The sequence below is a fragment of the Oryzias latipes genome, chromosome 24 (genome assembly GCF_002234675.1).
Source record: "Oryzias latipes chromosome 24, ASM223467v1".
NCBI lineage: Eukaryota > Metazoa > Chordata > Actinopteri > Beloniformes > Adrianichthyidae > Oryzias > Oryzias latipes.
The window spans coordinates 3,642,137-3,669,467 of record NC_019882.2 but is presented as its reverse complement, the minus strand read 5'-3'; the positions used below and the strand labels follow the sequence as shown (position 1 = coordinate 3,669,467).

Here is a 27,331-nt window from a genome sequence, read left to right as displayed (position 1 = left end):
CTTCCTCAGCTTCCTGTGATTACAGTTCTGCAGCCCAACAGTGCCATCGAGTGGAGCCAAGACAGAAAACCTGACGAGCCTGCATGGAAATAATGCTCCAACCACCAAATACATGCAAATAGTGAGCCGAGCAGGGTGCATATGTATGGGACATTAACGTGGAGTTGCTCACGTACAAAGCAAAGCGTGTGCTGGCAGGCCTTTCATCAGCAGAACACACCCGACAAACAGGAAGATAGCAGGAAGTAAAAGCCTTCACATCCACTACAGATTTCAGGAAATTCTACTGTTTCTGCTAAAATCACATCCTCTCGACTCTGATTTACTGAACTCTGAAGAGTAACACAAAGCAGTTAATGTGTAACACGGAAGAAAAGGCGAGTTTATCACTCTATGAGACCAAACAGATGCTTTCTGTTCTACTATTATACTCTTGATTTAACAATATATTCATTATTAATAGTCTTTTATTCCAATGATATTTAAAAGGAACTGAGCATTTGATAAATGCACTCACATCCTAAATGAAAATCAGTTCGCTAGGTTACAGAAGTTCCAGTCAACCAGTGATCCTGTCGTGTTTATATCCCGTCAATATGAGGAGTGACTCACGTCCAGATAAAACTGTATTTGGAAAACTGATAAGATATTTTCCAAACATTTATTGGGAAAAGGTTGTACAAAGTTCATCATCCGAATCATATTATAACCCACCCTCATATCGTGATTTTTGTTATGAAAAACGCCTGGGAGTTAGTATTTACCTTTCTTAAATATTATCTCAGTTAAGGGAAGACCGCGTCACTGCAAAAGGTTATTCAGGGCGTTTTGAGCAAATCTCATTACAGGTCACATTCATGGTCTGGGAGGCGTAAAGATGGCCCACTCTGAGTGAAAAAAAAAATCGTGTGCTTTCATCCTGCTGTGTAGTCACATGTTTTAGTGTAAATATGCTAAGAAAAAACAACATAGTTTTATGTTCTTTATAAATACCATTATGTATATGTATATATAAACTCCTAAATATCAAACGTGACTCAGACGGTTGTCGAGCCGTACGTGCTCTTATCCGAAAAAGATTAACCGAGTTGTAAACGTTATCAACGTGGTTGTTACATAGACGATCTTTTCGGCGGAGGGACCCTATTGGTCCAAAAAAGGAACCTATGGGCGTGGTTTTCCTCCGAGCTCGTGCGGTCACGCTCCTCGGTGGGCGTTAAATCCGTCTTCCTCCTATCTCATTCAGGACTTTACGGTTAATGTTACACAAGCCGCCGCCGTTTATTTCGTGACATTTCAAGGCGCGGTCGATCGGTGAAGATGACGGAAAGCTCTGGGAGCAAGCTGCTCAACGGGGAAGCCTGTCAGCGGACCCTACGTGGGAAAAATGCGGGCAAAAATGGCTTCGTGAAGAACCACTGTGTGTTCGAACATCCACGGAAGTATCGCCGCCCAACGGAAAGGGTAAGGCCCAAAAGTACCCAGAAGATGTCATAGACGGGAGTGCTTAAATTCTATACATTAAAAAAAACTTATTTACGTTTAAAATTATACAGTAATAATGTGTAAGTTGTGAGTTTTGTTTTGCGGGCGGATAGGAATGTTAGCCGTTAGAGCTACCTTATTTATTTATTTATTTATTTATTTATTTGGTTATTTTGATTATTTTGACTTGTTGTTTAAAAAAGTCCCTTTCTTGTGTCGAACAAATAAGTTCATTTAAATGATTTTTATCTAAATAAATGTGTTGGTTTTTTTTGTACAAGTCTTGAGTCCTATACAAAAATCCGAGCGGGTCGTGAAGGTCTCACAAGACTTTTCCATAGATTGAGCTTCACTGTTGCTTATTGTGTCATCTGATCAGGGGTGGTTGTTGTAGGGTGTGTGTAATTCAAAACTCCCTTGTTTCCCTGCTGTCCGTGCTTGGTCAGTAAACAGGTTTATGTTTACTGACTCTAAACGAAGAACAGGGCTGTCTTTCCTCTGGGTTAGTCAGGGGTGCGTTCACTGTTCGTGGGACACTTACAACGGTCACCTAGCGGGACTGTACAGTTTTTAAGGCAGGGAAGGGTGTGGTCCTTTCCAAGTAGAAAATATTTGTGTGCAGGTGAGTTTAGAAACACCTTGTAGTTATTATTTATTTCCCAAGTTGGAGACATAAGAAGATAAAATTCCATTACACTGAGGTATTATAGCTGGGATTACCGCACTCTCAGATTACTCAATACAGGATAGTTTGCATTGTAGTCACACATTTACACTACTTGAGCAGCATTTCGAAACACTTGCAGCTAAAAGGGAACAATACTTTTGAATGATGCCGTTCTTTTGGTTTTGTTTTTACCATATTTCTTCAGCCAATGTAGTGAACATTGGTACAAACAATATGAGTAAAAGTTACACTAGTTTTTCTACCTCACCTGTTGGGAGAACGTTGATTTTTCTGTCACTTATTGTATTAAAAAAAAAAATCAGAGTTCTTTAAAGACCCATTCCAAAGAAAGTTCTGTTCTGAAGCTGTTCTTGTGGCCTATTGTCTAAATATGGAGGACATTTGTTAAGAAAATTCAGCTTAAAATTACATTTCTGCATATTTATTTATCAGATTGTTATCAACCAGAAGCAGACAAATAAAAAATCAAATTTTGAAAAGATGGCATGTGTGACAAAGAAAATGCGCCGAACTCGAACTCCGCTCCATTCCGATGCCTCCCTGTATTATTTGGCCACTTTTAAAGTGTATCAAAAGAAGATCAGAGTGGGTCTCTACATTTTTGCTCTCTAAGAGGCAATCTTTTTTTTTAAATTATTATTTCAAGAAGCATGACTGATCACATGAGAGGGCTGCTTACTAAGCTGCAAAGCAGATAGTGTAAAAAGTGTTGATTTGCTCAAATGTAGTCAAACTTCACACTAATTCATTCAGATAATTGACTTCAAATCCAGAAACGCATGTGTTGTAATATAGTTTTTAGACTATTACCAAGAAAGTAAATAACAGAGCGCGTGGTGCTTTTTTCAGTTAACTAGAAGGATGTGAGAATTAAGGAGTAAACTGATGTCACGTTTAGATGAATCGTGTCTGTATTCAGAGGGAGGAGCTGAATAAACACTCCTAAGAAATGGAATGTGTTTATATTTTAAGCGTTGCTAAACTGGCTTGAATAAACGTGGGATCTAAGCCTCCTCTTGGTTGTTTTTTGTCCCGCAGAGCCAAAATGCAGCCCCAAACTCCAGTTTGTATAAGAAGCCGTTTTCCGAGTCGTTTGAGGAGACCCCGCTGCTGGTGGCGGTGCTCACCTACATGGGCTACGGCATCCTCACCATATTTGGCTACTTCAGAGACTTTCTGCGCCACTGGAACATCGAGAAGTGCCACATCGCCCATGAAAGGGAGCAGCAGAAGGTTAGAAATGTCTGGACGCAGATGCATACTCATCCCATTTATCTTGTCACATAATAAACACTGTGCTTCCTGCGGTGTACAGAACAGAATCCGGCTTTATCTGCATTCTGAACTTGCTGTCTACGTTCTAATCATCTGTGCAGGATTTTGTCCCGCTCTATCAAGACTTTGAGAACTTCTACACGAGAAACTTGTACATGAGGATCCGAGACAACTGGAACCGACCCATCTGCAGCGTCCCTGGCGCTAAAGTGGACTTGGTGGAGAGAGTTACGCACAACTACAACTGGACATTCGAGTAATTCCCTCACTTTTTCTTTGTTTTTTTTGTTTTTAAAACTACACTTAACCGCTCCAGACTGGGTTGTTTGCAGGTGACGTAGTTCCACACGCCCTGTTTCCAAAGGTCAAATACTACAGCGAGATGGACGTCAGTGAACCTTGTATTGCTGATATGAGTGACTAAAGTCATGACTCTGCCTGAAAGGATCATTGTTTATGAACAGGAGTCAACAAAAACAGTGTCTTGTAGAGATGATAGTTTACATTTTTCTCTCTCTTGTTTATCACATTAGGAGGTTTCATGTGAAAATGAGAAATAATTGTGTCTGTGTTCCACTCAGATCATCTTTTGATCCATTTTCAAAGCATTCCCAGTGGTCTGTGATTTTTTCTTTCTAGGACATAGTTTCTGCAGAGCGGCAGAACTCCATTTGAAAACACAATTTTCATCAGCTTAGCTGTTTAAGGAGCAACCAGAGCGTCCGTTTTGACTCCAGGTTTTCCCTTCAGGCACACAGGGAAGGTGGTGAAGGACGTTATCAACATGGGTTCATACAACTACCTCGGCTTCGCCGAGAACACGGGAGCCTGCGCCAGCGCCGCCATCGAAACCACACACGCGTACGGCGTTGGCGTGGCCAGCACCCGCTGCGAGATCGGTAAGGAGAAGGCTTGGACTCACGAAAGCCAGAGGTGCAAGTAGAAGACCTTTCAGCTCTTCATCGTTTTTCATGCCGAGCTTCCTGGTTTTTTTTATTCATGTTTGAAGGGAGCCAAAAAGCCGACTAAACAAAAAAAAAGTGAGTGACTCTAAGCTCTCGTTTCCAGGAAACCTGGATATCCATGAAGAGCTGGAGCAGCTGGTAGCCAGGTTTCTTGGAGTCGAGTCGTCCATGGCGTTCGGCATGGGCTTCGCCACCAACTCCATGAACATTCCCCCTCTCACTGGGAAGGTGAGGAATTTGATTCCTTTCCTCCTTTTGTTTTGCTTGAGATTCTTATCTGCTGAGCCGCCTGAGCGATCGTGGTATCCGCCGTAAAGCAACAGCAGCTCTTCCTGCATGGGGCTTATAAGAAGGAAAAGAAGAAAAAAACAGGAAGAAACCTGAAAAGTTCAGCCTGTTCTACTGTCCAAAACTTTCCAAACACTCTGAATGCAAAGCATCTGGAAAGTCAACAGACATTTTCCGTTTGGACAGGATGTAGAAAAGTCAAGCAGCAGAGCTCGTCATGCACTTTGTAAGCACAATGACACCTTTACTGGAAACTGTTAGAGAAAGAAACACGGAGAACCCAGAGTTCTGCAGAAAAACCTTTTTTTTTCTGTCTTTGGTCAGAAAAATGATTAGAAATGTTCATTACTATGATTATTAGTAGTCCAAGCTTATTTTTTTAAATAACAATTGCAGCAAACCTTTGGGCAATGCTTTGGAGTTTTTCTATTGTTAAGTCAATTAAAGATTTTGTGAGATTTAATTTAAATGCAATGAAGAACTAAAATGCAGAAGTGAGTCTTCTTGAATGAGGTTTAGAGAAGAAGCTCCGGACTCGCTTCTCATTCAGGCGACGATCTCAACGCCCGATTGTTCAAAAATGACGTTTCTGTGTCATTTTTTGTTTGCACACATTTCTTTGCCATCATTCTATAATAGAACAACCAAAGGTTTGTGTAGCAGTAGGTCTGTCAAGCGTTTAAACAGTTGTATCTGCAAATGCACTAGTGTTTGTTTAAAAGTCCTACTATCCTTTTTATGGAAATATGGGAAAAATGCTGGCACAAATCAAAGTATTTAAATTTTCTATGAAATGGTAAATGTTGAAGACATCAAACAGAAAAAACAAAACTGCTGATGAAATCTGTGGTTTGTAGGAGTTTTTCAGCTTTGTCTGTCTGTCTGTCTTTTGCAGGGTTGCCTCATTTTAAGTGACGAGCTGAACCACGCCTCTCTGGTTCTGGGCGCCCGGCTGTCAGGTTCCACCATCCGCGTCTTCAAACACAACAGTGCGTGATTTGTCTGTTCCTGCCAAGAGACGAATGTTTCTGTGATCAAACAGACGTGGACACTCAGGGGGGGGGTGTTTCCAGCCTCATAAAAGCATTTGATTCCAAGCCCCTTTATCCCAGACGCGGGACGTTGTAATTATGGGCGTGTCCCTTTTGATTCAATCCACCTTTCAGTACAAACATGTTCACGTGTACTCGCCATTTTACTGAGGAGCAGGTGTGTCGAGATATTCGTTGTTTTGAGGTGGAAAGAAAACGACAGAAGAGTGGCTTGCTTTAGTCTCTTTACCACAAAAGATTGATTAATTTTGTTTTTTTTTCTTTTTTTCTTTCTTTGTTCCAGACATGCAGAGCCTGGAGAAGCTGCTGAGAGACGCTATTGCTCATGGGCAGCCGCGAACTCACAGACCATGGAAGAAGATTCTCATCGTGGTGGAGGGCATCTACAGGTGTGCAGAGGAAACGGCAGCTCGCTTCCAGATAGAGTCTGAGATTCTCCATCAATGCCCTTTTTTTGTCTGGACTTGACAGTATGGAGGGGTCCATCGTGCGTCTGCCGGAGGTCATCGCTCTGAAGAAACGCTACAAGGCGTACCTGTACCTGGATGAAGCTCACAGTATCGGGGCTTTGGGGCCCAACGGCAGAGGAGTAGTGGATTACTTTGGCCTGGACCCCAAAGATGTTGACATCATGATGGGAACGTTTACAAAAAGCTTCGGCGCTGCTGGCGGATACATCGGAGGAAGAAAGGTTTGTGAGGGTTTTATCAGAGCTTCCTGCTGCCAGTCAAGGCACTTTAACCTTCAGGAGCTGCAGAAATGTCCTGGTTTAGTGTCGCGCACTGATACTGCCGCTAACAGAACAAACAAAAAGGGAGCTTCCAGATTTGGGTTTTGAAGACTCACTCCGATGAAAATGAGATTTTTTAACGCGTCCTTGTGGACATGTATCCAGAAAATGACGCTTAAAATTGCATTTCTGAGTATTTCTTCATTCAAACTGTTGTGAATAAGGAGCAGATGGGAAAAAAATGTTTTAAAAATACCTTATTTGGGACGTAGAAAATACACTGGGCTCTCTGCAACGGGGAGGGGAAGTGGGGTGGGGTTGCACTTGCACTGCGCAAACAGTCCAAAACCCAGAGGCAAATTCCTAGAAAACAACACCTTTATATTGATTCTGGCTAAAAACGGGATATTCTTAATCCAAAGACCTAAAAACGGATGACAGATTGTTCTAAATGTCTTGCTGAATGTGGGGAATTTTTTCGTTTCTAGGAGCTGATTGACTACTTGCGCTGCCACTCCCACAGCGCCCTGTATGCCACGTCCATGTCGCCTCCTGTGGCTCAGCAGATCATCTCCTCCATGAAGATCATCATGGGAGAGGACGGGAGCACGCTGGGTATGCGCCAAAAACAGCGAATTACAAATAGATCCAGAGCGTCAATGCTCAAACTGGCCACTAGATGGCGGCACTCTCTCGGGTCTTGCTGTAAAGCATTCGGTTCCTTATTTGTCAGTCCTGAAGTGCAGTTTTGACTTTTACTAGTGTTAGTTTAATCAAAAATCTGGTCTTTTTAATTATTTAAATTTAAGAACTTCAAACAAAGACCTGCCGTGGGATGGAACCCCTTAAAATATCGGTTTTACGTTTAAGAATAGAGGCCTTGACGGTGTTTCCACTGTATCCCAGACTTCCTTCAGATGGTTTCTGAGAAGAGAAGCCTCATTGCAGCTGACCTTGCAGCTGGTTTTTCTGGTAGAGGAGCAGCGGCCTGATTTGGTTGCAGCTCTGTCATTGTTTGCAGCCTCAGCCTTTGAAGCCTGGCGTGCTGACGCAGAGTCAAAGTGACAGCCGAGCCGTCTGGTAGAGGTTCGCCGCTTCAGTGTGGAAACACGAAGGCATGTTTAGTCGGGACACATGAGGACAGAGCGATGCTTTTACTGTGAAAATCAACGTGTGGGTTTTCTGTGTGACAGTGAGAAAGGATCTGTGGGCGAACGGTTGGGACTCGGCTTGCTTTGAAGCGTCTTCGGTTCTGCTGTTTTTCCAGAGGTGCAGGAAGGCAGATGTTTATTGCTGCTGGCACTCTGCGGCACACGGCGATTTGTTCGCCTGAGATGCTATCTGTGCGGCCGGGACCGAGGGAATCCGCCGCGTGCGTCAGACGGTCACGTGAGCGCCGACGTCTGTTCAGCTTTAGCTCTTTGAACTCCATCTGCAGGAATTTGGTTTCTCTTCAAAGACGTCTCTCAATAACGCCATAAAAGATTTTTCTTGCTGTTGTTGGCTTTAAAACAGAGACTTTAATATATTTTTTTCACGTTGGATCTGTTGTGTTGTAAGTGAGCCAAGACGAAAAGCCAACAGGACTTTAGGTCTGTGCCTTAATTCTATAAATAATGGCTTTCGTTTGGATTAAACGGGTTGATTGAACGTGTAAAGTTTCCAACTTTTGTAGCTAACAAGAGCAATAAAGGTGTTTGCTGTGTGTTTGTCAGGTTTTAAACACAGAATTGATGAGGTGAACCTTTTGTTTTTTTGGTTTAAGTGAGAACAGACATTTGAAACAAAGAAAAGTGTGTTTTTTTTGTTTGTTTTGATTTAATCAGTTGGTGTTTGGACTGAACCACAACGGGAATAAAGTTTTTCACAAATCTGTGTAACCTTATTAAAAGTCCATCAGGGTAAAGTTGTTTTTTTAGTGAAGCTGGCGGGAAAAGTCCAGACTTTTGATTTCTTCTCTTCTTTCCAGGTAAAGATCGTCTCAGGCAGCTTTCGGAAAACACGACCTACTTCCGCAGGAAACTCCGGGAAATGGGATTTATCATTTACGGGAACGACGATTCGCCCGTCGTGCCCCTCATGCTCTACATGCCCGCCAAAATCGGGTAGGTGAATTGTTGTTTCACTCCAACAGAACTTCTCTATTCTCTTCTATTTTCGCCTCCTTTCTCTTTGGATCTCTGGAATCTGAGTTTGTTTGCTTTCGGCTCTCAGGGCCTTCGGCCGGGAGATGCTGAAGAGGAACATCGGCACCGTGGTTGTCGGCTTCCCGGCCACGCCCATCATCGAGTCCAGAGCGCGTTTCTGTGTGTCGGCCGCTCACACCAGAGAAATGCTTGACACGGTGAGCCTCGTGAATCTCCAGACGCCGTCCTTTGATCCTCTTCACGACGGGAGAGTGATGGGAGTGCGGCGATCCCGGCGCTCCGTCAGTCAGCTGATCTTCTATCTGACTGACAGCTTTATGTGTTTACATCTTTGTGTGTGAATCCAGGTCTCTGTTCCTTCCAGATGCTTCAAACGTTGCTTTTATTTCCTCAGCGCTGTTTGTAATGATGGATTTGAAGAGCGTCAGCCTCCTTTTGTGGAGCTCATTCAGGAGCTGTTTGTCTTTTTTTCTTCTTCTTGTCGTTGGAAAGAGAACAGTCCTTTCTAGTTCTTAAGCTGTGGAATCAGAAAAAAAAAAGATCAGGAGGAAGGTAAATGGTTTCCAGGTGTCCTGCAGTGTGTTGCAATGCCGATGCAGACTCTGGCGGAGAAGAAAGCCAAGGAGTTTCTGCTCAGATGAAGTCTTGAAATGGAGACTTCATGCTTTTCGCTTCTGTCCAAACAGAACCTTTAAAAGAAAAAAAGTCCCGCTTCGTTCTTTGTTTGATCTATTTTGAAGGTGTTCCCAGTGGTCTTTCTAGTACGGTGATGTCGTTTTTAGCCAAAATCCCCCCCAAAAACGACCGTTTCTGCTGGAGTTCATTAGAAACTCACCTCTGACTCACCAACCACTGCTGGTGCAACAGAAAGGACGGGCAATATTAGAGCTATTGAGCCCTATTTTGTGGTCGCTGACACGACTCTGACCTAAAATGGATCCTGAACATCTTTAGTCAAAACTTCAACCAATGTGACTCAAGAGACAAATACCCGGTACTGAACAACGAAGATGAAGTTTTCCAGATTCCTTGTGTTTTCTTGCTGCATACTGAAGTGGGAATTAAATATGTGTCCAAACAAACAAGTAAACAAGAATGAATGTCAAATCAATTCACATGTTAGTTTCCTGAAGTTCAGACCACTGTTGTTTTTCCACATCCAAAGAATCCATAGGGGACATTCTTGGAACATTCCAGCACACTGGACGGTCACATGACTGCTAAATTCAAAGTCTTTCCACACATTGAACAGGAATGATGGACTGATCGCGTTTGGCTGACGTCACGTGTGTGTCACGAAGTTTTAAGGTTTTAGTAAAATACTCAATACTGATGGTATTTTCCAAGTTTGTTTCATTTTGAAACAACTTCATCATGAGGATTTTTCTGCGCTTGGCCCTTAGAATGTGTCCATTATTCATTCATGCTTGGTGATGGTAACTACTGATGTAGCCACAGCCGGGGCAGACTGCCAGAGGCGTGGCTGTTCGGCCACAGATCCGTCTGTTTGGATTGCAGGAATAGAAATCATCGATGATCAGAATGGAGTGGAGATGGAGCTTGTGTCACAAATAACCTTTTTTTTCCGGCGGAATTATTTTATCTGATTTACAAGGATTGAAACAAAGAAATACTCAGAAAGTTCCATTTTTTTTACATTTGTTCCCCATTGTGAGAAAAATTCCACAAGAACAGCATTTTGGTCAGAGTGTCTCTAAAGTAAAGTCTCTGTTTGTGCTTTATGGTTCAGGCGCTGAGAGCCATCAGTGAAGTGGGCGACCTGCTCCAGCTGAAGTACTCCAGACGGGAGCGTCCTCTCTCCACGCCAGGATGGACGTACGAAGAAAGTCTGCTTCAGGACTGAGTCGCCCCGTCTGCCCTCCCACCCCCTTCTTGCCTAAAACGCTTCCCGTTAGTTCTGCAGACTTGTCTCACCTGTGACAGAAAACCCCCACCTCATCAGGTCGCACAGCTGTGCACACACTGAATGTGGATCTCATTTGTGCAATAAAACACCCAAACGTGGAGCTTCTTCCTGAACCAGAATAAGAGGCGGAGCTTTGACGGGAATTCCTGCTTCTGCAAAAGAAGGAAAAAAGGAATTGGGTCACGGCGGTGATGCTCACAGAGGAAAACACAACAAATGTAAATATTATTTATCACAATGTTTGTGACACTGCCCTAAAGGAGCAGAACAAACACAAATATTTCATCTCCTTCCCAATCTCTTCTACTTGAACAGAGTAGAGTTTATTGGATTCTTTCTCTAACCAAAGGATATTTATGTATAGATATATTTTCTACCTTTTTATTTCTTTTGTTTTTTTCCTTTAATGCAAAGCAGATGATCTTAAACGTGTAACCGTGGAATCCCAGGGCATCAGACTGAGTATTTGGCGCCTTTTCTAGTTTTTGGCCTTATTTACTGTTTACACCTGCACGCCTTTAATCATTTACAAATGTGGCTTTTTTTGTTTTTCCTTTTCTTCACCTCCACATTTCTTCTCACACAAGTGCTGCTGCGTGACTCTGAGCTTCCATCTGTATGCATGACGGTGTCGCTCATCCGACGTACAGACGGCAGGCCGCTTTATTTATTTTCAAACGTCCTTAAGCGTTGGCTTTTTTTTGTATCCGTTTGTGACTTCATGTCTTAACCTGAACTCTGCGCCGCTGACGGGCATTTCTAATGCTGGCATGAAGAGGGCAGTGTGTTCAGGGAAAATGGTTCCAAGCATTTCTTTGGAAGGAAATTTCACATCCGTCTGTTTTCTGGGTTTTAGTTTGGATTCTTGTTAGCAAGATGTTCCTGTTATGTCCAAAAACAGTGATGTAACTTAAACATATTTCATGTTTTGTTTTGTTTTTTTGTCTTTTTGACACAGAAGGACTAAAACATTTCAGGCAGTCCAATACTTTGGACAGAAAATGGTTTTACTACATGTTTAATTATTGATGTGATGTAAAAAAACCTGAATTGTGTTCTCAAAGTTTCTGTTTAGATTTTTTTTTTATTTTTTAGGTGAAACATTTCAGCAGATTTAATGTCCTGGAAGTCTGACATCCTAACAGCTTTTACCTGTGAACTTCCGGATGCACTGAAAACTTTTCCAAAAGTGTTCTTGGAGTCTTAGAGCCATGTTGACAAATTTGTTGGAAACTACTTGAAAAGATTAAAATCGCTTAATTGAATCTACTTGTTGAAATGAGTTTATTTCCCGGATCCACTGAAAGGACACATCACGTTCTCCACAAACAGCCTTTGGAAGGGGTTAGTCACAGACAATTAAGCAGGTTTCCACATAAACCACCCAAAAGTCTTGATATTCTGGTACAAATGTGGCTTTTTTTTTCAATTAAAGTGACTTCTTTTGAATGACGGAATATTCATCTCATGACCGCGCGTCATCTAGCCCCCCACCCCCTCCCTCACGCACACTCGATGCAGCTGTGAGCAATCCCACCCCGAACCTCTGCGTGCGTAAAAGTTTGGCGCAGGTTTTACGCAAAGCGGTCGGCTGGGCAGAACGCGCGCTCGCGTACTGCAGAACCGATGAATGAACTTCAGCTTGATAATGGATTAACCTATTAAGCAAAAAAAAAAAAGGCACGCTGTGAACTCCAGATGTCATTGTGTTGGAAGAAAACACCCACCCACGACGAGTGAGTCAGTTCCAAAGTAGCTGAAGAAGAGCGCGCCGGTGCGGACGAGGTGATCCTTCCTTGGTGCTTAAAAAGCTCCTTTCCTGCTGCTGGGTTTATGGGGAAGAGAAGAGCGGAGCTCACCTCGTCAAAAAGACTGATGGTTATTGCGCCTGGCGCGGGCACCAGATATGGATAACGCACGGAAAAGCTCTTGATGCCGGTGCGCATCGTCACAAGGTGCGAAAAAACAGACAAAAAAACCCGGGGTTGTCCTGAAGAAGCAGGAAAGCTCTGAATTTTAGCGCTTCTTTCAAAGCATTACATTCCAGACTGAGAACTTTCCTTTACGGGGAACACGGAGGTGGAAAAACATGCGTCAAGGCACTGCAAGATTTCAAATGCTGTTCGTGCTTTGGTCGATCCTTTTCGTCGGTCTGGGTGTAGGATTCCCAACCAGACGCAAGAACATTGCGCACAAAGTAAGTTTCCTTCATGCATTTTCTATCTTCTCATTTATTTTTACCTTTGATTGCAAGAGCTGAACTCTTAAACCTGCTTCAGTCACACTTGTTAGTCAACTTATCTTCAACTTTGAAGCAAACTCAATAAAAGAAAATATAAAAGTTTTCTTTTATATAATAAAATAGTGGAAATCCTTAAATAAAGGTGCTTTTTCCTGTTTTCGATCTGATCCTTTTAACCTTTTTAAAAAAAATAAATAATTTCACATCTCCAAATGCTTTACTTTCCATGCTGCTGCTCAATTCTCCATGTATAGTAAGGTTTGCAATCTCTGGGCATACACCCTGCTATCATAAATCCAAACTCCCTACATGCACATGCCAAGCTGTGTGTGGCGTGTCCAAAGGGAATGTTTGTGCTACACAGACATATTTGGATATCAAAGTCTGATGGTGTGTGCGTTGGGGTTCCTTCTTTTGCCTTTGAACTCCTCGTCTTGTGTGGCCTCCCACGGACGCCTTCAGCCGGAGTCTTTCTCTCTCATCATCCGTCTGACTGGTGGCAGAGAGAAAACAGTGGGAATTCAATGAAAGAGAGAAAAGTAATCCATCTTCTCTGGAAGTTCGGGAGCGGATGACTGCATTTTCCTGTGACCTGTTGAGTTTTCTGGTGGGTGGAAAGGTTCGATGCCCAGTAAGGACACTGCTTATGTAACCAGAAGAAGGCAGATCTCCCACACTGGAGCTCAGGTCAAGTGTCACTCATCTGATTGTTTACACGGGCTCTTTTTTTCTGTGTTAATGTGGAATTTCCTGTTTTTGCCTTCACCCCCATCCTTCTGCCACGAAGAGCGAGTAAGGAGGGTAGCGGTGGCCTCTTTCTACAAAAAACCCAGGACCTGTTGGCCCTGTTTACTCTCTGCTCACACACACCGCACACCCCAGCGTCCACAGCCTCGCCCCAGTTCCAGCAGGCATGCATTTGTTGTCCCGTTTCCATTTGCAAGCGACGTGGATCATCATCAAAGAGCGTCCATGGTTTATTGTTCCTCTGTAATGGTTTGGAAACGGCCAAGTGCAGGGCGCTTTGATATTTGTGTGCGTATAAATCAGGACTGCCTTCCCAGCCTGCCCCCCACCCCCCCACCCCCCCACCTCCTCAAATCCCACCGACTGGTCTTTGCCCTTCACCTCAGACCCTCCTGCACCCCCTTTGGGCCTCATCCACCCTCGCTGTGGTGTGTGCCATCACCAGCGACAGTAGCTCCACACGGGTGTGGTTATTCTTATTCCCTTGGAAGCAGGGCGCCGTGCCCCCCAGGATGGTGGCGGGGGGAGGGCCGGTCAGTCGGAGGCACCCTGCTGCTCCCATGCAGGCTCCTCGTTAAACACACTGCATGCCACCGGCCATCACGCCTTTGATCAGAGGAGCTCCACTACCAAGAGGAGGATCAGAGAGAGTTGGGGGGGGGGGGGGGGTGATATACAGGGCGAAAGAATACAGGATCCAGATGTGAAGCAACACCAGAAGAGGAGGGTGTAAAAGCATGTGGCCTCTTTCTTTCAGGACTCTGGACTCGGCCTTTTTCATCTTTGTGGAAGTTTGTTATTATAACTGAGGGGTGGCATGGTGGCAGGCAGAGGAAGATCACGCACAGCTGTCAGGGATCCGGCTCAGACGCTGAGAGGAACTTCTGTCGATCCGTTGGAATTCACACAGATTTCAGGATGTGACAAAATACTAAATGCAGAGGCTATTTTTATTTTTTACTCTTTCCAAATATTTCAAAAATACTCCTGTTTATTACCTTCAGGTTTCTGTCAGAAATAAAAAAAAAAATAATGGATAGAATGTTGTTTACTGATGCTGGTTTAAATAGAATTTAAAACAAAGATCTAAAAAATAATTGATTAATCATTATTAATATTTTGATAGTCTGCTATTAAAACAAATATTAGTCACCGACTGTTAATAAGCTATTTTATTCTGTACAAAACTCAAAGCTGCTCCATGACAAGCCTCAATAAAACAAAAACCAAAAAACTTTATTTAAAAAGACATTGTGGTTAAAAAAAGAAAAACCTGACATCCGAACTGGCTTTTTTTTCTCCTTTTCCTTCATCTTTTCTAAAACCTGACGAGTCTAGCTGAAGACTGTGGCAGCAGGTTCGGACCCCTCCATCAGCTCAGGGGTCCCGCATCCCAGCCCCTCTCATTAAAGCTAACAGAGGATCTCTTTGGCACAGGACCCCCTTTGTCCGCATGCCTGGAGGCCATGCTTGTTAACAGGACAGAAAAAGAATGAGGGCTGGTTGATCACTTAGTGAGTTTTGCTTCGGGGTTTTTTTTTTTTTTATCTCCCAACCCCGAGATGTAAAGCAGTCAATGTAATCTCTCTTTCTTCTTTGGAAACATTTGAATCCTATTTGCCTCTCAAACTTAAAGTAATGCAGTAATTCTACTATCAGACCAACATTTTTGATGTTTTTTGCTTCTTTTGTGCTCCCTCATTCATGATTTTTAAGCATTTATAGCTCATCGTGGCTTAAACCTCAACCTTTCAGTGTTTTCTTGAATATCAAGCCTCTATAAATGAGTTTTTTTCACAAACCTTTCTTGTATATTGTTTAAATAAAACAGCTCCTCTCCATATTGTCCATTTCAAGACTCACTATCTTTAAAATTCAGAACACTTGGCATGAACAAAACACAGAAATGAAATCACGCTGGAGAGAAAGACGGCTATTTATTCTTCATTTTATGTTATATTTCAATAAAACACTGAATCTCCATGTTTCCTGATTAGGCTCACAGCCACTCCCTTCATGGTGGCGATGTCCAGTTGGGACCGGAGGCTTTGGAGCAGCAGAACCAGGTTCAGAGTCTTGATCCTGAGCCTCACGGCCAGCAGAGAAGGTGGTCCCACCCACAGCACCGCTCCGTCAGCGTTCTTCCTCAGCCCCAACCCGAGGAGGACGCCAACCCCTTCGTCTTCGACATAAACAACTTCCCGGACCTCGCTAATGCGGACATAAGCCTGCAGAACCCCAACATACAGGTATTTTAAATGTGAAAATAGTATGATTGGACCCTGTCTTTGCGTTGTGACGAACGTTCTCATCTTTTTGTGTTGTCATGGAGACAAAGTTGGCTTTTTAAGGTAAACAAGTGATGGAACAATTTTTTTCCTTTTTTCTTTTGTCATTTGGCTCCAAGCATCCAAAAACTGAACGTATTTAAAGACTGGTGTTCCCTGCAGCTCTGGTCAGTGTAATCAGGATGTGGTTAGAAGAACATAATAATTAAAGTCTACATGGAGATCACGCACAGACATCATGTCAGGATGATTAAAACTCTGTTGAGGCTTCCTGGAGCAGGTAGTCCCGCTGTGATCTGCTCTGATTGAAAGATGCCAGGGGGTGGACTCGTTAGAGGCCATCTGCCGCCGTTCAAACAGACAGGTACGTTTGATTCCCGCGGCGTTCCATCAGCGGAACCACTGTGGCATGTAGGATGAGTCGCGCTGAGGTAATGAGATGTTGTTAACCAGGAGATTCGTGTTCTGGATGCGGGAGGATCGCTTGATTGACTGGATGCTCCCGTCCGCTCACCTTGTTGTGGTTGAAGAAAGTCTGTGTGGTGATGAAGCTGCTTGAGCGCAGAACTAAAGAAAGTAGATCTGGTACTGTTTGGATTTCCTGAAAGATTTCAGACTCTTGTAGAGCTGAGATTTAAAATATAATGAATTGAGTAGAACAGATGTTCTTGTCGTGAACGTTGTTCCAGACACTCCAGCTTCCTCCCTCTCTGCCATGGAAAATGCACGGATGGGAGAATGGAATAGAACAGAATGTTAATTCCAAATGTTAACAAAATAAACAAAACAGAAGTCATGAAGATCAAAAACAGAACTTTAGAACTTAAAAGGCATCCATTCCAGTAACTGGGGACTACTAACAAAGATTTATTGAAATCAAACCGATTTTATGAATTTAAAATTCACAATGTTTTAAATCAAATTTTCAGTTGAAGTTCCTATTTGTGCAAACATGTTTTTTCATAACCAAACAGACATTCATTTGAATTGGGAATCAATTTGACTTGAATTGAAATGTTCCACGCAGGTAAGCATAGAGGTGGTGGATGACCCCCAGATGGAGGTGGAGATGGACCTGGCCAATGACAAAGACTGGCTGCCTCCCTCCTCCCCGTCATCCACCGTCGATTGGATCGGAGGTCAGAAGCTCTTCTGGCCGCTCTTTTGGAGTTACACCGATTCCAACGAGGACACCAGCAGCCGCTCGGAGGCAACCGGGGAAGAAGACGGCGAGGAGGATTACTCCATAGATTATGGCAGTGAGGAGCCCTTACCCAGTGGGGTGGGTGGAGACTGGGATGCTCACTGGAACGAAGGCTGGGATCCAGTGCAGAGCTACTACGGTGAGCGCCTTCATTTGAAACATCCCTGCAAAATGCGATGAATCAGATGGGGATGTCGATGGGGAAGGCAGGGGGAACTGAGCGGCATGGAGGTTGTCTTTGCAGTCAGTCACTCTGAGCCAGCGAGCAAGGCAGTACGAGCACTCGACCGCAAGCTCCTTTGAAGTCGATCCTGGCAGCAGAGTTTGACCTTTTGAAGATGCGCTCGCTAATGGCAGCGTGTTTCCCGGGACAAAACATCCCTCTGCTCGCCAACAATTAGAGGGCAGAATGGGAACACTGAATGGCAGGGGGCCATTTGACCGCCTCTTTCATCCTTCCCCGGGACCCCGTCAGCCCTCTCAACCCTCCGCGGCTCAGCCTTTCAGGGCAGTTCAAGAATGTCGGGGGGCTTTGAGGGGCTCTGCAGACCTTGTGTTGTGTCTCATGTTGGACAGACAACTTATTCAGTGATAAAAATAGTAAACGATGAGAGAAAAGAGGTGTCTAGGGTCAGTGTCAGAAAAGACAAAGGAAGAGAATCCTTCAGATAAGTCTCTGGAAAAAGACTTTTAAGAAGAAAATCACTATAAAGTAGGACTATCATTTGTCCATTTTTACTTTACACCATATTGTATTATAAAAAATAAAAGTGGGGAAAAAAACAGATTTGAACTGTTTGGTAGAACAACTTCAAATTGAATTTTAAACAGCCCAATAATAAGTATTTTTTTCCACTTCTAAGCAAATGACATGCTTTTTTTTAGTATTTATGGGCCCATTGTATCTTATTTTGGAAAAAGTTAGAAAAAAAAATAGTGTAATAAATGTAAATGACTGATTTTAGGACAAAATGTGGTCAATCTTGATAAATCCTCATAAAATCTAAAATACCACTTGTTCTTAGAATATAAATCTACTTTTTGGTTTCCAACATAATGAAATTGAAGTTTAAAATAACACCTTTTACCAAAAAAAAAATTGAGTTTTCTTGAGTCTTAAATCAAATTTTTCAATGGTCAATTTCCTCATTTGTAGCTCTTAATGAGACAAAGGAAAATCTCAACTGTGCTGATTTTGAGACAGGCTTGAAAAGGTGTAGAGCAAAGAGAACATTTTGAATGTCTAAAACCAAGATTTTAAATCTCAAATAGCCTGCAGTGAAGCAATTGACAGCGACAATCCCCATAGCTCCACTACCATCTAAAGATCTGGTGGATGTAAATAAAGGATGCATTTCTTAGCATCTTCTGTAATTAGGTCTCTCCTGGGAGCTGGCGCTCTTACGGCCTCGGCCTGCTGGCACAGCCCACAAAAGAAAACTGGGTGTCGACTCCACCCAGACTGGTATTTCTGCATCCACCTCGCCTTTAATCAGCGATGACTTCTTCTCAGTGTTATTAGCACCACAAGTATATAGGATGGAGGCAGCCAGTCATAGCACAGCTCCTCTCCCCCTTTAATTGTATTGAAGCCCGCTTGGAAAGAATGCGGGTCATGATGGTGAAAACTGGCATCATGACGGCTTTACTGGATGAGACGCTCACACGTTTTATTTTCCAGCATTTCCCTTTTTTTTGGAAATGCCGGTTAGGGTGATGATTCCTGTAATGACTTAGAATAATTAAATCTGCTTTCTGTGGTGCAGAGAAGGACTCGGATGAGTGGACTCCCTGGTCTCCCTGCTCAGTGACTTGTGGACACGGTGAGAAGAAGAGGACCAAGTCCTGCGGTTACTCCTGCACTCTGACCGAAGCTTCCCAGTGTGACCTGGACCCCTGTCCAGGTGAGACGATGCGTTCCCTTTTGAAGATGAAGACTAAGAGAAGAAAGAGTAAAATAGAGTTTCCAGCTGATTCAAGGCGTTCTCTCTTTCAGGCGATGTCAACGCCGTTGTGGAACCTTTTCCTTTCGAGATGGAGAACGGCACAGAGCCTTTTGGAACAGGTAGAGTTTGGCTTAAATAAAGATGTTTTGTCTTACCTATTTTACCCAAATCAAAAACAAAAACACCATTTTCATCAGAGTGGGTCTTTAAACGGACTTCAACATTTTTCAGCAAGATGACACAAAGAAAATAACAAGTCTTTGACTCTTTATCCACAAAGCCAAGTCAAATTAAAATCTCTACACTAGTTAAATACGCATTTCATGTTAATGTCAGTAAAGTAAAACAACCATTGGGGGCATGAATATTAGGCATTTGCTGCGTCTGCACTGCAAATCCATCTATCCATCCTTTTTTTTTTTTTAACCCGCTATACCCCTTTTGGGGTCATGGGGTCATCGGAGCCTGTCCCGGTTACTGCTGGGCAAAGACTGTACCGTTGCAATCTGACAAAAAAGTAAGAACTAAAGTTAGACAAATAAACATAGTTTATCTATAGGGGTTTGGTAACTTATCAATATCCAACAAGTGGGATCAATAAAATTTATTTTCTATTCTACAGTTCACAAAACCGAAAACTCCTAGTCTTTGCCTTTGAGTTCAAGTCTTAAATATCATAACATTTGCTGTTTTTAAGCCAAAGTTTGGCTACAACATGATTGTTGTTGTAGTTCGAATAAGATTATTTAAGAAGGTTGCAAACATACATCCAGCAAAGTTTAAAAAACACAACAATTATTATATTTTCTGCATGAAATCATTTAATCTTCTTTTGGCATTCTGTTGGGTTTTAGGAAAAAAATAATCAGAAAAGTTTTACATAATTTTCTGAAGAAGGAACTTGAATCCAAAATATTTCAAAGCAGCTTCATCCAGATGTCTGCTTGAAGAACAGATTACACAACAAAAACTGAATCTTGTTTTACTTATTTTCTGACTTGCAAGTGTTTCTGCAGTGTAGCACAAGATCATATGATCCAAGGAAATGCGGGAACATTTGGGCAAAGGAACTTTTGGTCCTCTGAGACAAACTTGCTCCACTCGCTGCAGATGACCTGTTTAAGGTGATTTCAGGTTCTGATTGGTTGTTTGATTGAACCTGCCTGATCCCATTAACCAGCAGTGAGCAGAGCAGGAATATAGTGGAGCCGGAGAAGGTCATGGATTTTGTGGTACAAGCCCCAAGTACCTTAGGATCCGCCCATTCTGAAAAGCCTGTTTTACTACGCGACAAATCCAAAACAGCGTCCACACTCTGGGCTGTTACAAAATATCGGCGTTCTATTTGCCCCGGTCTTTACAATCTGGGCTGTTAAATGTAAAAAATGTAGTCCTTTAGCCTACAGAATACTATTATATGTTGGATTTTCTTTTGGCAAACATGCGTTTCTGAAACAGAGCAACAACCATGCCGCGATTATTTTAAGAACCGGTTCCACTGATAGCTGGAAAACAAGCAGGGAGGTAGATGTCAATAACCAGGGTTGACTTGGTCTGTCTTTAGATGTCTTTAGATGTCTCAGTTTATAGCTGAAACTGCAAAAATACCTGCAAACCCAATTTTGCTTCCTCTCGTCAGATGTGGACAGCTGTGAAAAGTGGCTCAACTGCAAGAGCGACTTCCTGCAGAGATACCTCCATCAGGTCATGTCCGAGCTTCCCAGTTGCCCCTGCTCCTTCCCATTCGAAGTGGCGTACACCGTGGTCAGTGTCTACGACGAAATCCGCGGTCGGCCCTTCCGCTGGCGTGATGCCAGCGGCCCTAAGGAGCGTCTGGACGTCTACAAGCCTTCGGCCCGAAACTGCATCCGCTCCGCGCTCTCCAGCGACTCGTCCACCCTGGCAGCGCAGCAGTGCTGCTACGATGACCGCGGGCGGCTGATCACGCGCGGGAAAGGTGCGGGCACGCCCAACCTAATCAGCACGGAGTTTTCTCAAGAGCTGCACTTCAAAGTCGACATGCTGCCCTGGATCCTGTGCAAAGGGGACTGGAGCCGCTTCCATGCCGTGCGGCCTCCAAATAACGGACTGCACTGCCAAGAAAACCCCCACGAAGATGTTTTCATGAATGAACTGGAAGAAGCCAGGGAGTACTGAGGGACGAGAGCCAAAACTACCAACATCCTCAGAGTCAAAGGCTCCAATCCTAATTTGAGAAGGGACAGCCTGCCTTGATATTGTGAAATATAACCCCAAGCCACCTTTCAATAAAAAAAAGGCAGGGTTGGAAAGATTGTTCAGATTTTAACTTACAGCCTCAATAATATACAAAAACAAGAGAGGAAAAAAATAAAGATGAAGGAAATTTGTTTATTCACACGTCTGGCATCTCATCAAACTTTATTTTCACAGTCAGCTGCGCTTTTGGAGCCTGTAAGAATGTCCACATACTGGCTTCTTCTCCTTCCTCATGTAAGGCAGAAGTTAAGATTAAAATGACAGGAATTTGAGTTAAATCTCACACATTTGAGGCTTTAGGAAAAGAAACAGAACGTCAGAAGATCAATAAAGCTGCTACATGTTTCACTGGGATGCACATTTTAGTCGCCTTCAAATTCTTAGACAATCTGGGTTCTGGAGGAAGCTCCGCTCATAGGATCGTCCAGAGTTTTGTCATCCAGATTGGTTTCATCAGGAAAACCTTTGATCTGAAAGATAAAAACCTGTTTTAAATCCACCAAGCGAAGACGTTCTACAGTGGTGGCATTGTTACATTCTTCTCAGGGGAACAAATTGTCGTTTCTTTTATTACCTCGCCACTGAAGATCTTTCAGGATGTTGTAGAAAGAGGGTGGAGGCATCACATGTTGCGTGATCGCTACAGACGGATTTAGGATTCGTCCCCCATCTTTTTATTTTTATTTTTAGGATCTCTGCCTCCAGATGCTTATTTTGGAATCCATGATCATAAAGGAAGGCACTTTATTTTCCCACTAAAGTGTTTTGTGAAGGGAAATGCTGCATTGTTGCATGAAGGTGCATAAAGAGAAGCATGCTACATTTGTGATTTCTGAAACTCGTATTGCATATGTAATGTTGTACAGTATTTATTTGTTATTCTTTTTTTTAAAAGTTTGAATTGACACTTAACATGGTGCACTAATGGACTGAAAAATGAAGGCACCCATTTACAAAGGGAAAACTTCACGCAACAAAAATATAGTTTTATTCTGTGTTGAATCTGTAATAAGAATTAGAAATATACAAATACATATATATATATATATATATATATATAAACATTGCATTCATTAACTCTCTTCTTGCTTTGTCCTTTTTCAACACATGAAGCTGCAGTTGTGTTAAATTGTGAAAACAACTCGTGTTTGCATTTAAGTTCCCTTGCAAAAGACAAAAAAAGAGGATTTTCCGGTCGAAATGCCCGTTTAAATATTTAAATTCTTCGGAAAGTGCTTTGATCATCACCTCGAACCAATAAAGGAAGGCCCTGGATAGTCCTGAAGTTAGTTATCTGTACAAACCTTTCTGTGGTTTTGTGAGTTAGTGCCCGCCCAGTGAGAATTAATGAGAACGCCATAAAAGCCATAAGCTCGAATTTCCACGTCCGACAGATCCCGAGCCCGGCGATGACGGGATTCAATTAGGGCATGGCTTCTCTCAGGTTTTGAAGGGTGCATGGTTTGCTTTACAGGTTCACTTTGTGTGTGCGCCGTTAAAAACTGAGCGTTGTGCAGGTATTTTCTGGATAAACACTCAGCCCACAGCTCTGCATGCTTCAGGACTCACAGTATGTTGCAGGCATTTTTGGTGGAGATTGGTGATGGGAACAAACTTTGCCATAGAATGTGTATTTTTGCAGTTTCAGCTATAAATAGGGGGAAAAAAAGCCAAGCGACATTACCTCTTAAGGCTCTTATTCCTCCAGTTTCAGCGATGATTGGTTTCAGGGTTGATCTATTGCGCCTACAAAGGATTTAATAACTGGGATTTAAAGGTTCAGAGGTCAGAGTAACTCAAATCCACTAGGCTTAGGCAGTCCAAACCACCCCTTCACATATTTTTGTTTATGAAGTCTGCTCTTCTGATGTTCACTGTTACCTTGAAGATGAAATATTTTGGGAGTCCATCAACAACAAAAAAAGAGTTTCATTGGCTAAAAAAGGGTGATAGGCGGGTTTCCAGATGAGAACTGCGTGGAGGGAAGCCAGACACATGCTGACCACATTGCTGTTGCAGAATAACAGATAAATTACCGCAGATGTGTGGACAGAGGAGAAAACCGGGACAGGGAAAGCTGAAGAAACAGAGGGGAACATGAAAGAGGCGGGTGGTGACCATGAGATGTTGTCTGAATGAAGGGCAGATGCAGTTTGGAAATGCGAGGAATTGTCTTCGCAGCTTATCAAGGGCGTGTGCGCGCCGCCACAGAGGCAGTGTGATGTGGTCACGCTCGGGTCCAACGCCACCAGAATCCTTTTACTTTTCCTTGGTGGGAATTATTTTACAAAAGAAAAGTGACAGGTCTGATTTATGGTCCAAGTCTTTTTGTCAGGCGCCCTCGGCTTCAGCCTGGTAGATGTTTCATTCGTTCAGACATGGCGCCGCTGGCCCAGACCCGGTGCCAGCCCTCAGCGGTTAAAGATTTGTTTACTTTTGTAGGCTGGCAGGAAAATGAGATTTCCTCTGGGTGTTCTGTGGCTGGTTGACCCCGCACACAGCACGGCCCTTTGAGGACCTGGCTACTCCCGTTACTCCAACCCCCCATGGAGATCGCATGTGAGCAGAGCACCGCCATACAAACACGTCTACATTCACAATGACTGACAGGGGCTCAGTGAACGCTGACCCACATGTGCGTGTCTGCACATCCACACGCATGCTTTTGCCGCTCAACCTGGAGAAGAATGCCAGACGATCTGAGAACCGTATGGATTATGCAGAGCTTGAGTTAACCCATACCTTCGCCAGCTTGACACAGAGGAAGGCCTTGTTCTGGGATGATCAACAAGACTAATCTCCAAACGCAGCCGCCTTCCAGGAGGGAAAAACAAAGAGGTTCCTATGTGGGAAAATGAATAAAGGCCACCAAGGTTCTTATAAGGTCTGTCCTTACTATACACCACCAAAGACGACAACAATGAAATAAAGTACAAAAATAAGAGGGGGTTCCAATTGATCAAAACCCAGCCTGACAGTTTTTCAGTTTCAGTGGTTTCATTTTAAGTTGACTCATCGTGTGAACCGCTGAGACCAGCAAACACAAAACAACAGAACAAACGAATCAAGCGTCCACAACAGACAAGACAATTCTCAGACAGTTTCCAGCCTCTTCATAGTCAACTGAGTCCAGCTACATGCTGTAAAATCTTTACCACTAAAGATTGTTTAATTGATTGATTTATTCATTCATTGATTCATTGATTTTCATAGATAAAAAAACAGAAAACAAAACAAAATAAACACTTTTGCTTAATTAAATATAGTGGTCGTTAACTAAAGACATGCTGAGCTTGTTTTATTGCTAGAAAGTAGTAGGAAGAAGCGAGTTTATATAATCCCACCCCTACTGAGATAATTCATTTTATATTTTTACAAAGTTTTGTAATCCGGCTATGATCATTCTTTCATGTAACAATATCAAGAGCTTTTTAATGATTGATTATCTTCAGAAAACGTTCATTCATGATTTCAGTAAACAGTGACGGTAACCGATATGGAATAATCATCACATCCAAAGCTTTTCTTCATGACAGAGACTCATTTCTTCAGTTGCACACTGACATCTGCTGCCAATTGCACTACCTTATTTGAGAGTCATAGTGCTATTATCATCATTAGTTTATATTGTAAATATTGTTCCTTTTTTTTTCTAATTTTATGTTTGTGTCTTTTCATTCCTATTTATGTTTCTGCGTGTTTCCACCAGAAATTTAATCTGTGTTGTATTGTATCGTATATTGCACATGATGACCATTGACGTGTTCTCCCTACCATGACAAAGGTGGATAAAGGTGGAGAGGATTTCATGTAATCCATGGACACCAGTGAAGATCACTAATCATTGAAGAAAAAAGGTTCAGCGCACTGTCTAGTGGGTCTAGATGACCCCACTCCCAATGTTAAAGTGCCTAGGATAGCACAAGGGTTAACGCAAAATACTGGCTTAACCTCTTGTTTCTGACCTTGCAAGGTTACCCATTTTTCTAAAGTATCTTAGCTGTCCTGGTCTGATATGGTCTGTAGTAATTATATGTGGCCCTGCAACAGACTGGCAACCTGTCCAGGATGTCCCCTAAATCCTCTAAAAACAGCGGTAGTCCTACTCCTTAGATATATTCTAAGCACACCATGAAATCATAAAATATACTTGAACCACATGGATGTCAGTCACTTTTTGGCAACTTTTAAGAAAGCTTTTTATGTCGAGATTTTAATCTATTCATGCAAAAGAAAACATGCGGTTAAATATGATTGAACGCATTGTTGCCTTTTGTGTAAACATTTTTCAGCGCATGCAACCTCAAGATTTACTAGAACACTCCTCACTCAGTCGATGATCAAAGATGATTAAAAAAAACAGGACAATATTCGTCCACTGGACATCAATTTCCTCTGGATGACTCACATTCTTTGGATAAACCAGGCTTTACAAACATGTGTCTGTTTACTCCTGTTTGCTGGGGGATCACTGATAAAATGATCAAATGAATACCTTTGGCCATGAGAGGGGCCAACAGGTTTTGGGGGTCCTGCAGCGGCAGCCAGCCAGACATAAGGGCATCAAACAGCCCCTAGCCTGCAGGTTTGGCTCTGTGTGCAGAGCCAAACCAAAAATGTGATTGCTCTTTTCCAGGTAAGAATGCAGACAACCCTGAAGGTGATTGCAGACAATGTGATCAAAAGGTAGTATGACGTTTCCAAAGCAGCCGGTTTAAGGAGAACACACTGGGTGAGAATTTTCTCCTGGATCTGAAAATCCTCATCAAACCCATTTTGGATGTCATTCCATTATGATTTACAAAACCTTTGTGCAACTGGTCTCTCAAATGCTTAAAGGAAACATTGGAAATATCCTCACCTGCTGGTGACAACAAGTAAGTACTTCAACTTTTGGACCTTTATTTTCAGTTTTACCCTGAGTTTTTAATCTCTTCTCAGATCAGTGTATTTTGCATTTTGTCTGTAAATTTGGAAGATTCAACCATACATTTTAGAAGTTTCTTTTCTGTAAATGTGCACAGGATGAAATAATAATTCCACAGTTCTTTTTCTAAAATTTTAGGAAATTTAAACCAAGAAAGAAGGATCAGTGTTCTGTGGCTTTAATTCTATAGCTTTTTATTTGGTGTTTGCCCACCCATCTATTCATCTTTTTCCGCTCATCTTGGAATGCTTCCCTCTCCCCCCCACTTCCTCCAGCACCCCTGGGGGGACCGTGTGGCGTTCCCGGGCCAGCTGGGAGGTGCCGTCTCTCCAGCATGTCATCGGTCCTCCCTGGGGTCTTCGCCCAACATGCCAGAAGCACTTCCTCAGATGACTGGGGCACCTCCCGCCTTGCACGCCCATGAGTCGAAGTGTCCTTGGGCAAGACACTGAACCCCACCTTGCCTCTGGTGGTAGGCGGGCGCCTGTGTTTGGCAGCGGAGCCGCCACCACTGTGTGAATGTGTGAGTGACTGTGTGTGTGACTGGGTGAATGGGTCCGTGACTGTAAAGCACTTTGTCCTTGTAGGAAGAAAGGCGCTATATAAGTATACGCCATTTACCATTACCATTTACTTTGAACTTCTTACTATATCTCTATGGGAGCGCACATACCACCCTATGAAGGAAGCTCATTTCAGCCGCTTGTATTCGGGACCTTGTTCTTTGGGTCATGACCCAGAGTTATTAGCTCCAGAAAGCAAAAACTTACAAGATTGTCCCCTCTGTGAAACACAGAGGTGGTTGGGTCATGGTTTGGAGCTGCTTTGCATGGTGGGCGTCTTCAATCTGTGCAGGGTTTGTTGAAAAGTAAAGACTGTTACTACATTCTGGAGCAGAGAATGCGCTAAAACGCAACTCGGCTTCTATGAGCTTTGACCACTGGTTTGTTGAAGGAGCTCTGAAACGTTTAGAACATTTTTTGTTGAAGGAGTGGACCAAAACACCTGCTGCAGGTACAGAAGTATCGTTGATGGAGTTAAAAAGTCATCTGATTGTGTGTGCAGAAACAACTACGGCAATTCATGGCCTGATTCATCGCTTTGTTTTTCTTCTTAATTAAATGTTTTATACAACAAGATTATCAGTGTTGTGTCATATTTTTTCACTGATCTTCTAATGTT

General features: G+C 42.9%; 2 protein-coding genes across 2 annotated transcripts; both read left to right on the top strand.

Annotated features, from left to right (window-relative positions):
• Positions 1-1,182: 1,182 nt before the first annotated feature.
• Positions 1,183-11,822, top strand: LOC101165525 (serine palmitoyltransferase 2). The gene is made up of 12 exons (XM_004083354.4): positions 1,183-1,464; positions 3,212-3,406; positions 3,550-3,704; positions 4,199-4,347; positions 4,517-4,641; positions 5,597-5,690; positions 6,037-6,142; positions 6,225-6,444; positions 6,972-7,098; positions 8,453-8,588; positions 8,698-8,827; positions 10,381-11,822. The coding sequence occupies exons 1-12, from the start codon at positions 1,321-1,323 to the stop codon at positions 10,492-10,494; spliced, it is 1,695 nt and encodes a 564-aa protein (XP_004083402.1). The 5' UTR covers positions 1,183-1,320; the 3' UTR covers positions 10,495-11,822.
• Positions 11,823-11,921: 99 nt separating this feature from the next.
• LOC101155895 (isthmin-2) lies at positions 11,922-22,299 on the top strand. The gene is made up of 6 exons (XM_011491456.3): positions 11,922-12,754; positions 15,544-15,795; positions 16,862-17,177; positions 18,805-18,942; positions 19,035-19,103; positions 20,624-22,299. The coding sequence occupies exons 1-6, from the start codon at positions 12,647-12,649 to the stop codon at positions 21,139-21,141; spliced, it is 1,401 nt and encodes a 466-aa protein (XP_011489758.1). The 5' UTR covers positions 11,922-12,646; the 3' UTR covers positions 21,142-22,299.
• The last annotated feature ends 5,032 nt before the right edge of the window (positions 22,300-27,331 follow it).

Excerpts from the sequence above, each read along its gene's own strand:
- LOC101165525 (XM_004083354.4), top strand. The coding sequence starts at position 1,321 with ATGACGGAAAGCTCTGGGAGCAAGCTGCTCAACGGGGAAGCCTGTCAG. Across the intron at positions 4,348-4,516 it reads CAGCACCCGCTGCGAGATCG|GAAACCTGGATATCCATGAA; the intron begins GTAAGGAGAAGG and ends TCTCGTTTCCAG. Across the intron at positions 7,099-8,452 it reads AGAGGACGGGAGCACGCTGG|GTAAAGATCGTCTCAGGCAG; the intron begins GTATGCGCCAAA and ends TCTTCTTTCCAG.
- LOC101155895 (XM_011491456.3), top strand. The coding sequence starts at position 12,647 with ATGCGTCAAGGCACTGCAAGATTTCAAATGCTGTTCGTGCTTTGGTCG. Across the intron at positions 17,178-18,804 it reads TCCAGTGCAGAGCTACTACG|AGAAGGACTCGGATGAGTGG; the intron begins GTGAGCGCCTTC and ends TCTGTGGTGCAG. Across the intron at positions 18,943-19,034 it reads TGACCTGGACCCCTGTCCAG|GCGATGTCAACGCCGTTGTG; the intron begins GTGAGACGATGC and ends TCTCTCTTTCAG.